Source organism: Heterocephalus glaber, unplaced genomic scaffold, assembly GCF_053883595.1.
Source record: "Heterocephalus glaber isolate CG9 unplaced genomic scaffold, H.glaber_assembly_v1.0 deba00001586, whole genome shotgun sequence".
Taxonomy (NCBI): domain Eukaryota; kingdom Metazoa; phylum Chordata; class Mammalia; order Rodentia; family Bathyergidae; genus Heterocephalus; species Heterocephalus glaber.
Window position 1 is genome coordinate 8972562 of NW_028258364.1, and position 13643 is coordinate 8986204.

Below are 13643 nucleotides of genomic sequence, written 5' to 3' on the forward strand. Positions count from 1 at the left end.
GAGGAAGAGATAGTTGGTTCAGCAAATGACACTAGAACACCTGGTATCCATATATAAAAAATTAACCTCAACCCTTTTTTTCCATACATGAAAATAATTTGAAGGGATCTATGAACCTAAATAAGAAAGCCTAAAAGTATAAAGAAGAAAGAAGAAATTATAAGGGAAAATATTTATGAATTCAGGGTAGGCAAGAACTACCTAGGATACAAAAGACATGGTGTATAAAAGAAAAAAACTGATAAATGAGATTCCATCAAAATTTAGAACTTTAAATGACATCATTAAAATGAAAAGTAGTCCTTAAACAGACCATATTTACAATGCATATAACCTATGACCAGAATATATAAAGAATTCTTAGAGCTCATTAATAGACAACCCAATTAAAAAGTAGACATAAGAAGATGATAAATAGCCAGTATAGCTCAAGGAAAGGTGTGCAACTCTAGAATCAGAAAAATACTAATGAATACAATAATAAGACTGAATTATACACTCATTAGGGAGATGAAGTTAAAAGTTTTAAAAGCCTTGTCATGACTTCTTCTTTTTGTTGGATTCTCCCCCTTTGCATTTAATTTGTCACACCCAATGGATTCATTCTGCTGGGTTTCCTGGTGTTGTGATCCTCATTGTCTTTTCCTAGGGTATTGTCTAAAATTTTTTGGAGTGCTGGTTTTGGTATTCATGAAATTCCTGAGGTGCTCTTTATCATGAAAGTATCTTATTTCTCCATCAATTTTGAAAGATAGTTTTGCAGGGTACATCAATCTGGGTTGGAGGCTGTTTCCCTTTAGGGCTTGAAATACATCACTCCAAGCTCTTCTTGCCTTGAGGGTTTGCATTGCGAAGTCTGCTGTGATTCTGATGGGCTTTCCTTTGTATGTGATTTTTTTCTTTTCTCTCACTGCTTGTAGAATTTTGTTCTTCTGTTGGATTTCTGGAATCCTAACTATTATATGCCTATGTGTAGATGTTTTCTGATCAAAGCTAGCTGGAGTCCTATATGCCTCACTTATCTGTATGTCCAGTTCTTTTCCCCTCCTTGGGAAGTTTTCTGCCATCACTTCTGTGAACTGTTTTTTTTATGTCATCTGCACTCTCTCTTCTTTCTTCATTGACTCCAATCAGTCTTACCTTATTCTTCTTTGCATTGTCTAGCCACTGGTGGATTAATTTGTCGTGTTCTCTTACAATTTTAAAGCAATTTTTCTTTTCCTTCTCACTAATTGCAATCTTATCTGCTATGTATGAAATTCTATCTCACATTGGTTCATTCTGCTGCACAGACTTTCGATGGAGTTTTTAATCTCTTGGAAATCTGTTTGTATCTGTTTTATGGATTCCATTTGTTCCCTGTTGGGATTCCATCATGTTCCTCAGATCCTCTGTTTTTTGTCTGTGTCCTCTCTAGATTTATTAATCATGTCTTGCACCATGAGCAAAATCTTTGCTGTTATCTGAGTAATTATTTCTGATTTCATTTTTCCCAGATCCTCTTTTGTTGCCAGTTCAGAGTCCAGGTAGTTGAGTATCCGATTGTTCCATCTCGTTTCCCTTTGGGGTTGCTGTAGGTGATCCAGAAGTCTGTTTTTGAGGCTTGTTTATGTGTCTTCTCATTTCCACAGTGGGGGGGAGGTGCTTCTGGTGCCCATGCGGCTCACCTTTTCTGCCCTAGGAGCTTGGGATGGCAGCGGGGGAGCTTCCTTCCAGGTGCTTCGACCAGCTGAGCTTCTTTGCCCTAGGAGCCTGGGATGGAGGCAGGGAGCTTCCTTCCGGGTGCTGGGACCCGCTCAGCTTCTCTGCCCTGGGAGTGGTTTGTAGAGGTTTCAGTCCATAGTTGTCTGGCTCCAAGGCAGGGTGGCATAGCAGAGGAGCCTGACAGGAGAAAGAGTTCACAGTGGCACGGTAGGTAGGAAACCGCTGATCAGCTTTTAAAGTACTGGATCTAGCTATGTGAATATTTGTGTGATTTCTGTTCATGTTTACAAGTTATGAGTGAATTTAATTAATAAAATTATGTTTTATTATGTTTCCTGAGCATTTAATACTCGTTACATTTCTTTTGGGGTTTTTTTGTTTTTCTTTTTTGGTACCAGAGATCCAACTCAGGACCTTGACTTGCAAGCCTGGTGGTGGCACCACTGAGCTAAATCCCCAGTCCTCAAGTTATATTTCTTAACATGCTTATGTCTTTGTCCATAATGGAAGATTAGAAACTTTATGGTGTCATTAATCGTATATGTCTAGAAGTTTATCTTTCTACATAGCAAGTTAGAGAGCAAATAGCAACAATAAGTCCTTTTGAAAACAACTTTCTCAGGCCGGGAATTCACCTCAGTGGTTCCAGCGCCAGCCTCGCAAGCGCAAGGTTCCGAGTTCAATGCCCAGTACTAAAAAAACTAACAAACAACTTTCTCCCTCTTCTAGGACAACATTTTTTACAAATAGTTAAGTTTGAGAAACAATAGATACTTTTTTCACTGTAGAACTTCTCAGATCCCTTAATTGGTTCATAAGGATGCATTTTCCCAATCTAATTTGATCCTCTGAGGAATTATATTTCACAGAATACTGTTTTCAGAAATGCTCTAAGACAGTCATTCTCAAAACAGGCAATGCTGCCCCCAAAAGACATCTTATAGCTGAAGATACGTTTTTGATTGTCACAACTTGATGAGTGGGGAGTAGTGGACAAGATAATACCAGCATTTAGTGGGTAGAGGCTAGGGATGCTTCTAAAATCCTATGGTACACAATACAACCTGCTGTTTCCAAAAGGAATTATCTGGCCCAAAAAGTCAGTAGTACCAAGGTTGAGAAATCCTACTCTATAGATGTCTTGGCAAATAGTTGAAACAAGCTGCTCAGTGGTTGAAAATATGATTCAGAACCAAATTGGTAATATAAAGGACTGACCCCTTAATTTAAACTTGAGTACCCCTCTCATCATCATTAATCCAGTTATGTTTCTTAGCATCAATTCAGTGATAGCAGAAAAGCTAAAACTACTGTGATCTTATATAACTGACAAAGGAAAGCAAAAGAAAAAAGCTAATTTAAAAGCTAAATGGTAAAATTGAGAGGTTTTGGATCCTTGGAAACTGAAAAGAAAGCAACAAACAAATGTAGATTGCTGACCTCCTAGGTGAGAAATTTCTTAGTGTTTTCACAGTATGTTTTCTCTAGTGATGCTTATTAGGCTTATAAAAATTATATAAAAATTAGAGAACTAATAATAAATTTTTATGGGAAAATACAAATACAACTTTATTAAAGTAACATCCTGTCACTTGATTTTTATGCCCCTTCCCTACTAAAGGAAACATAGAATATTTAGAAGTATAAATTGAATTTTGTGGCATTTTCTGAGACTCTGGGATTACCACAACAGTGGCAATGTCAGATTGGATATTTGAGATTTAAACTACATTGTAAATCCCCCTCCCATTTCTTAGGTAGAAAATGAAATTTCTGAATAGCTGTTTAAATAATCTATACAAAGTATTTAAATATATTATTCCATCTACATTTGGATAAGCTATATTCTATTCTGTAAAAACTTTTATATCATTGTTATATGTAGTATAATGTGTCTGTTTCCCTTATTACAAAGTTATATAGACATTTTGAAGAATAGGCTGGTGGGAACATGTTAATGGTTTTATAACATTCTAGAATCTTTTTGAAAGAAAACTGAAGGAAAGAGTTTGAAGATATTTAGCTTTGTGAGGTAGTTTATCTTATGTATTTGAAACTGAGCATTTCCAAGTCTAGTTACACTAGATATCTTAAACTGTAACGAAAGTCATCTGCTTTTTACTTTTGAGAATATCTGATAATGATAATTCTCAGGCTTTCTTTTATGAAGTGATATTATGTGTGAAGTGTATTTCAAAGAAACTAGCACTTATAAATGATAGTTGAAAATGAGTCTTACTTAGATACACATTTCTAAAAGAAATTAAATTCAGGGCTGGGGATTTAGCTCACTGGTGCTGTTGCCTGCCTTGCAAGCGCAAGGCCCAGAGTTTCATTCCTGGTACCATGCACAAAAAAAAAAAAGAAAAAAGAAATTAAACTCTTCAGAATCAATCTAAGAAAAAATTTTCTGTGCACTCAAGTTATAACAGTATAGTATGAAAATATTACAAATTTTAGGATGGAATACCATTCCATACAGGTTACTGTTTTAGAAATGTAAATTTTTAATTTGTCACAAATATACTGAATCAAGGAGTTACTAAAAGATATGTGAAGATGTCATCAGGCCAAGTGATTCCTGCTTTATCTTGATTTTCCTGTTTTTCACTAGATCTCATTAGACAACAGTAACTTGAATTCCCTATTTCTGACCATCACTTTTAACATTTCAGTTCTAAATACGTTTGTCCTCTTGAATGTCTCAAAGGTTCCCCAAACTTAGCATGTCCAGAATAGAATTTCTGATTCTCCTTTCCCCATCATGTCCCACCTATAAATGTTTTATGTTTCATGGAATAATACCATCATCTATTGTATGCAGACTAGAAACCTAGACATTGTTGCCACTTGCCCTTTCCTCCTATGTAGGCCAGTACTGTCAATAAAAGTACGTGAGCCACGTAGTAATTTTAAATGTTCTACTAATTGCACTAAAAAGATAAAAAGAAACAGGTGAGATTAATTTTAATGTATTTTATTTAACTCAGTATATCTGAAATCCTGTTTCAGTTTAATCATTATTTTCAAAATAATGTGATACATTATTTTTAAATATTAAATCTTAAAAATCCAGGGTGTGTTTTATACTTATAATAAATAAACATCTCAATTCAAACTAGCCACACTTTGTGTGCTAAATACCCACATGTGCTTGTGGCTAGTGGGTAATATATTGAACAGTGAAGATCTGGTTTGTTACTAAGTCCTTTTAGTTTTACTTCTTACATAGAAGTTCCTTCTTCTGTCTCTACTGCCACCATTCTGATATAGATGACTGATAACTTCTTGCTTTCCTCTCATTTCATACTGTAGTATGAATTCCCACAAATCCTGTACCACTTCTGTCCCATCATTTGTTTACTCTACCCTTCAAATCTAATCATTTCTATGAGTAATTCTTTCCTGACCCTCCTCTATTAGTCAGTTCCAGCTCTTATCTACTGTTATAGCACTATGTGCTCCCTGTGTTGAAACACTTAGTTTACTTCCATTTTATATAGTATGTTTATACTCACGAGTATATTTGTATGAGTATGTTACAGTGTTCCATTGTAAGAGCCAAAAGAACCAAGACAATTATCTTTTTTCTCTCACCATCTTATCTCCAATAAGTAACAGAGTGCAAGACACATAGTAATTATTCAACAAACATCTGTTAAATATACTAAATTAACTTTTTTCCCCATTATTGCTGGAGATTAAATCCAGACCTTTCACACTGAGCTAAATCCTCAGCCCTTTTTGAGACAGGGTCTCTCTCAATTGTCTAGGCTGAGTTTGAGCTTATGATCCTCCTACCTCTTGCCTCACCTTTCCAGAGTGACTTCTCTGAAAATCCAGTGGTCTCCAACATAATAGTGTCGTGTTCAGCCCCTGAAAAGTACTACTGTGAATATTACCTTTCCAGTGTGTATTATCTATTAGCATACATTGTTCTGTCCTATCATTAAAAGTTGTACTTTTAATGAATTTTTATTACCAACTGAATAAATTTCAGATTTATAATCTGACATGTGAGACTTTATATAATCTGGCCTCCATACTCTGTTGGCAAACTGTCCTATGAAACTAGCTCAGTTATATTCTTCCTAATCTCTATAAATAAGCATTACCCTGAGGAGCTATCATTCTATTCACTCAGTAAGTACCTTTACTATGTACCAAAGAGCTGGACCAGTGCTTACTCAGTAGAACTTTCTATTCTGTGTATCTGTTCTATGTATGTTCTGTTTCTGTATATCCACTGGCTACATATGTGTATTAAGCTCTTGAGTCAGAATAATTCTGAGGGGCCGAGGATTTAGCTCAGTGGCACTGCGCCTGTCTGGAAAGCTCAAGGTCCTGAATTTGATCCCTGGTACCAGAAAAAGAATAATTGTAAAGAACTGAATTTTTCATTTCAGTTTAGATTTTATTAGCCAAATATGGATAGTAGCTACCATACTAGATGGTACAGACCAAGGCAGTGGGCATATATTATGTCTCCGTCCTGGAGTTCACATTCTGGTGTGGAGAAACAATAAATTCTATCAGATGGTGATACATAGTATAGAGAAAAGTTGGGTAAATAATGAGGTATCAGTGTTGGGGAGGAGCAAGAATGTTATTTATATAGGATTTCCAGAAAAAGTGCCTCTGATATACTGTCATTTGAGCAGAGAGAGCACAGCCACATGGATGGTTATACTCAGAGTATTCAGAAAGAGGGAACAGCATGTACAAGGGTCTTGAGGTACAAATGTGGTGGATATCATGTAGAAATGGCAGCAGGCTAGTTTGCCTGGATTGAATTTACAAGGTGGAGCAGCTGAAGATGGGACCTTGAAGAGCTTAATGGTTGTCAGAAAGACTTAAGTTTTTACTGGTGGACAGTTTTTGCAGAGGCGTCTCATGCTCTTAGTCTTCAAGAGGATTATATTGGCCTTCATGTTGAGAACAAAATTATATATCTTTGTTTTGTGTCACTGTATCAAAATACCTGAGACTGGGTAGCATATAAAAGAGGTCTATTTGGCTCACAACGGTGATAGCTGGAGGGTTCAAACAGTGTGGTACAGGGTTCTGGCAACGGTGTCTGGTAGCTGTATAAAAACAGCAGAGAAGTAGGAAACCAGCCACATGCACAAGGGGACAAGCACATGGTTGGGCCTCACACTGTAACAAGTTATTCTCCGGAAACTAATCCAGTCACATGATACCTAACCTACTTTCTTGAAATGGGTATTTCTGAGGATGGTGCCCCAAAATCTACCTAATCTTCTCCCTCCAGGCCCTACCTGTTAAAAGTTCTACACCTTAGTGTTATTACATCAGGAACCAAGTTTCCCTGCACATAAAACTTTGGGGAACAGATTAATATACCAGTATCTGTATATCAATAATGTCCCTTTCTAGAACATGGACACATATTTAAAAATTTCCATCACCTTTCTTGTCTGAATTCATAAATCACCTCTTCTTGCTTTTCTTAAGTCCTGTTATCTGGAAGTGACTATTCTACCTTTTGCTAATGTCATACTTAATACTAAACATTCTCTATGTTGATGTTTTTTATAAACTAAATTTTGACAGGGATTATTGTATCTTTTACTGTATATACATCATATCTATAAATGTTTGTTGGTTAAATATTTTTCTGTAATTAAAACTGCACTCACAAAAACATTTTCTTGAATCGCACAATGAAATGGTAGTTGATGTGAATGTTATTCTGTACTTGCCTTGTTATATTTAAATGCAATAATTAAAAAATCATTTGTATAATGTTTATCATATGCCAGTTATTCAAAGCATTTAACTATATTTACTAATCCTCACATAATACTGTGAACAGGTACTATCATCACTACCCTCCAGATGGGAAGCTGAAGCAAATAACGGTTATGTAATTTCTATACTCAGCTGTTAAAGTGGCAAAGACAGGGTTTAAATTCAAGCAGCCTTGCCTTACTATATACAGTAATTTCTTTAACAGATCATAGACAAATAGAATTGGAAAAACAATTTTGGGAAGCAACATTTTTTTAAAAAAAAATTCTAACATATTCTGACCACTGTCCTGTTTAGGAAAAATTTAATAAAATTATGTAAATCTTTATCTACACTACATATTTTTTAAATAACATGATTGCATTAAGCCTTTTAAATTTATTTTTTATGAGAAGAAGCAAAATAAGAGCACATTAACATAAAGATGCTATGGAAACAAACAGTATTTTTGTTTTTCCTTTATTTAGGGCCTGTATATCTTTGGGCTCAAGAACTCGAGCCATTGGAAATGCAGCTAAAAGCCAGGTAAATTGTTAATATGGAATTTTTGACTTAGAGGCAAAATTAACTGAATAATGCTAACAAAGTTACCATTAATTTTTCCCTATGTTGTCACTTTTTTATGAGGGATAGTCTCTAGAACATGCATTTCATGACAAGTAACCAATGCCTTTGTAAAAGAAGGTGGGAAAATGGAGGAATGAATTTCTGGGTAGCCCATTGTGGTTACCACTACTTTTTTATGGAACCTGTGTAGGTAAGTATGTAGACTTCTGAAAGGCTTATGAATAAACTACTAACTTTTATTTTTGTTACTGCTTTTGTGTTTTGAGACAGAGTCTCACTATGCAGTTCAGGCTGGCTTTGAACTTGCAGTGATCCTCCTGCTTCAGCCTCCTGAGTGCTGGGATTATAAGCTTGAGTAACCATGCCCTGCTAGAACACTTAACTTTTAACATTTGATACTTTAGGACTTTGTTTACTAAACTAAAAGCCCTCAGTTATTTCTTTTATTTCATATATTCCTGGATCTTTTCTTCCTTTTGAAATAATTTTAATAGGGCCTTTTTCCTTATAACTTTATAAGGATAACTGACTCATTTACCCAGAAATTTTTGCTTATGTATTTATCAAGGCTGTTTTTTATAATTGTCATATATATGAAAAATATGTTTATCTTCTACATTATCTTCTTCTACATAAATATTGATACTTATCTTCTATATAAATATTGAGTTTGGGCTAAAATGGTTCACTTAAGTTTACATCTCATATGCTGGCAGATCTTATAAGTATATCATAAATAATTAGAGTGTATAAAGAAAGCAGTGATGCTCGTCATGGTGCATGCCAGTAATCCTAGTACTTTGAAAGCTGAGGCAGGAGGACTGCTGCAAGTTCAAGGTCAACCTGGGCTACATAGTAAGCTCTATGCTAGCCTGGACTACACAGTTAGAGCCTGCCTCAAAAAATAAAGAATTTACAAAAGCAAACCATAGGTCATTTTTCCTTAGAACTATATAAATCAACATAGTTATTGAGCATTCTGGTACTTTTCATATCATAATTGAAGATCAGCATATGTTTGGCTTTAAAGGTCCCAACAAGGGCATATGTTGGATCACAATATACAATACTATGTAGCTTGAACTACATGTTCTAGTTAAAGAAAAAGTTACTTTGTCAAAATACAAGCCACTAACAAAATAAGCTTCTTTCACTTAGCACTATGTTACATGGAAGGGGTTTTAATTTACTAGCCTAGAAACATGTCTTATCACTGGCTAGTGCATAATAAATTTTCACGAATTAGATACTGAGAAGAATAAAATATTTGACAATAAAACAAAAGTTGAATAAAAACACAGACATGAAAGTAGAAAGAAATAAGAAATTCCCAAGCATGATGGTGCATGCTTGTATCCCAGCACTTGGGAGGCTGAGGCAGGAGGATCTTCAGTTCAAGCCCAGTCTGGAATACATAGCAAGCTCTTGTCTCAAAAAACAAACAAACAAAAACCAAGGGAAAGAAATAACATCAAAAAAGATACCAATACATTGGAACAAAAGTGTTGAGAAAAACAAAGAGGAGTTATAGACAGACTTTCATATTATTTGAAAAATTCTGAGGTTTTGTGTTCTCTTTTGAAGATACTGTGTTAATCCCTAGGATAAGAGCAGAATATAGGAGGTAATATTTAAAAATGTATGCATTCTCATTGTATCACTTTACTATCATTAGGAAATCAGAAAACTGGTTATAATTCTGAACTTGGATCTGTAGGGTAAGGGGACTTGGTACCTTTAAGTATTAGCATAGTATTTTATTTTACATTCATTAAGTAATTGATAAGTATGTGTTTACTGCCAACAGATAGTCACAAATGTAAGAAATACAATTCATGGCTTCAAAAAGCTTCATGGGAGATCATTTGATGATCCTGTTGTGCAGACGGAAAGAATCAGACTTCCCTATGAACTGCAGAAGATGCCTAATGGAAGTGCAGGAGTTAAGGTAAGCATTATATTTCCATAGTACAAATATATCGTCAAAATAAACCAAATATGATAATGTTATTTGTGGTTTTTTTCCCCCTCTGGATGTGGCACATACACACCCAAGACATTATGCAGTCTGTAATAATTTTAATGCCAAAAAAATTCTAATTTAGTTAATAACTTCTCAATTCAAATGCTAATTTTATTGACAAGGAAGAAATTATTAGTATTTGTAAAACTATTTGTAAAAATAGCTGAACCGCTTGTGCAGAAGATTGCAATTTTCTGAATTTTTGTATGAAATTCATACATGTTACCTAGAAAAATTCATTGAACAAGAATTTGAAAAGAAAAATTTCTATCTTCCATTGCCATGGGATTCCAAAAATGGAATGCTGCACATAAATGAGCTAAAGGATAAAGGCAAAAGTATATGTGTTTTAAAAGAATAGACCCAAAGAGTATGTTAGTTGTATTAAAGAAAACTTTTCTTCTATGAGATGGATTCTGGACTTTTAATTCTACATACCCAAACAGTTAGAAATTGGTTAATAAAAACGTGATTTTTTTTCAAAAGTAGTGGGATATCTCAAAATAGAGTTACTGAATGACCCAACTGTTCCATTCTTGTCAGTACCCAAGAAACTTGAAACGTGCACACAAAAACTTGTACATGAGTATCCATAACATCATTTTTGGGAAGGAGAGGGTTTGTATAGTTCAGGCTGGCCTTGAACTCACTTTGTAGCCTAGCTGGCATCAAACTCGAGGTGAATCTCCTGCCTCAGTCTCCCAAGTACTGGGATTAGAGGCATGCACCACCATGCCTAGCATAATAGCATTATTTATAATAGCCAAAAAGTAGAAACAACTCAAATATCCATCAATTAATGAGTGGATAAACAACATATGACACTTTTTTACAATGGAATTTTTTCCATAAAAAGAATGAAGTACTGATATGTCCTACAATATGCATGAGCTTTAAAACATTTTAAGTGAAAGAAACCTGATATAGAAGTACAACATTTGTCAGGGACAAGATGAAGGTGTCCAGTCTCATTACTCCTGTTCAATATGTGCTACCTAAAACTTTGACCAGAGCAATTAGGGAAGAGAAAGAAAGAAAAGATAACATAGGAAAGGAAGAAGTCAAACTATCATTAGTCACAGATGATATGGTAATTTACGTAGAAGACACAAAAAATTCCATCAAAAGACTCCTAAAATTAATAAAGAAATTCATTAAAGTAGTAGACACAAAATAAACATTAAGAAATCAGTAGCATTCTTGTGCATCAAAAATGAACCCACCGGGGCCGGGGATTTAGCTCAGCGGTTTCACTGCCTGCCTCCTAAGCGCAAGGACCAGAGTTCGATCCCCAGTACCAAAAAAAAGAAAATGAACCCACCAAGAAAGAAATCTGGAAAATAATCCCATCTCTGAGTGGGAAACAATCCCATTCAAAAACAGCTACTTAGGAATTAGCCTAACCAAGCAAGTTAATGCCTCTATAATGAAAAATACAGTATACTGAAGAGAAGAGAGTATCAGAAAATTGAAAGACATCCCCTGTTCCTGGATAGGCAGAAGAAATAGTTTAAAAGGCCATATTTCCAAAACTGATATGTAGATTTAATGCAGGCCTAATCAAAATACCAACAGCATTCTTCACAGAACTAGAAAAAATAATTATACAGATCCAGAAGAGACCTAGAATAGCAAAAACAATCCTTGATTTCAAGTTATATAACAAAGCTACAGTAATAAAAATAAAACAATGATACTGGCACAAAAAGCCAGAATGTGTATTAGTGGAAGAGACTAGAAGGTACAGAAACAACCTCAGGCATGTTCAGCTATCATTCCTTTGACAAAGTGGCCAAAAACATAGCCTGGTGAAAAGATAGCTTCTTATAACAAATTATGCTGGGGAAACTGGTTATCTATGTGCAGAAGACTGGATTTAGGGCTGTGTTTCTCATCTTACATTAAAAAGAAAAAAAAAAAATCAAGGGCTGGGGATTTAGCTTAATGGTGCTGCACCTGCCTCGAAAGCACAAGGTCCTGAGTTCAATCCCCAGTACCAAAAAAAAAAATCAAAATGGATCAAAGACCTAGATATTAAAATAGAAAAACCAAACCTCCTGGAAGGTAAAAATAGATAAAACTCTGAAAGACATAGGCATAGGCAAGGACTTTCTGAACAGAACCTCAGTTGCACAAGAAATAACACCAAGAATCAACAAATGGGATTATATTAAATCAGAAAACTTCTACATAGCAAAAGAAACAACAGAGTGAAGAGACAACCTACAGAATGAGAAAAAATTTTTGATTAGCTACTCCTTAGACAAAGGACTAATACCTAGAATATATAAAGAACTCAAAAAAACCCTCAACCAAGCAAAAATGCATAATTGAAATGGATACTTCTCAGGAAGACAACTACAAATAACCAATAAATACATGAAAAAATGTTCAACATCTTTGGCCATTAGAGAAATGCAAATCAAAATAATACACTGTACTGAGATACTCCATCTTACCCCAGAAAAAATGAGTATCATGAACTCAAAAACCAAGAAATGCTGGTGAGGTTGTGGGGAAAAGGAACCTTCCTACATTGTTGATGGGAATGTAAACTAGTACAAATGTTACCAAATTGCTCCTTCTAAAAGTGTCTCACCAATTAAATGTTAACAGGTTTTGGGTTGCTTGTCTCTTCCTCTGGAGTTAGATTCCAGGTCCTTCTTATCTCAAAAAAGACTTGAACAAAATGAGCAAAAAGCAGTGGACAAGTTTACTTTAAAAAATAAAAGTGAAGAGTGAGGGACAAAAACTGGCTCTGCATAGCAAGTTTGGGCTGAGTAAAAGAAAAAGTAATAAAAGGACACCCTCCCTGGAGAAAGCACAGCGAGTTGCTGTGAGGAAAGTCATGATAGCAAGTTGTTGGCATCTGTGTCTTTTAACCTGTCCAAATCTCAAGGAAACCTGTGAGAACTTCTACATACAGGTCCTATATGTAGAGGTGGGTGCTGGGGTCCTGCGCCTCAGGCTGAGATCAGGTCCATTCCACCCTATGGAAACCCTTCTCGAGAGAAGCCCAGATGCAGGGCTTTGGGAACTGTTCTACACATGTGTTCTGGGATCATATAATTAACGAGGTCATGTCTGTCTTCTTGCCATGCCCTAATCTCCTATCTCACAACCACTATGCAAATCAGTATAGAGATTCCTCCAAAAACTAAAAATAGAAATTCTATTTGAACCTGATTTACCTCTTCAAATATCTTCCTGAAAGAGTTAAAGACATTATATGCAATGATACATGCATACTCATATTTATAGCAGCACAACTTAGAACAACTAAATCTTGGAAACAGCCCATGTGCCCATCAATAGATGAATGGATAGAGAAAAATGTATATATACACAGTAGAGTACTAGTCAGCTATTAAAGAAGGATAAATTTGAGTCATTTGTAGAAAAATGGATAACCTTGACATCATCATGCTAAGTGAAGTAAGTCAGACATAGTTAAATATCACATGGTTTTTCTTATGTGAGAAACCCAAAGTATAAATAATTTAAAGAGCAAATTAAAAGAAATGATAGCTGGATGTGGTGGCGCATGCCTGTGATCCCAGCACTTGAGAGGCTGAGG

General features: G+C 35.2%; 1 protein-coding gene across 1 annotated transcript in view; it reads left to right on the forward strand.

The window, feature by feature from the left end:
• Hspa4l (heat shock protein family A (Hsp70) member 4 like) overlaps positions 1-13643 on the forward strand; it is a 62826-nt gene that overhangs the window by 15688 nt on the left and 33495 nt on the right. The window contains exons 2-3 of the mRNA XM_004854956.4: positions 7944-8001; positions 9851-9991. Of these exons, the coding sequence (XP_004855013.1) occupies positions 7944-8001; positions 9851-9991 (199 nt within the window). The remainder of the gene's footprint in view (positions 1-7943; positions 8002-9850; positions 9992-13643) is intronic.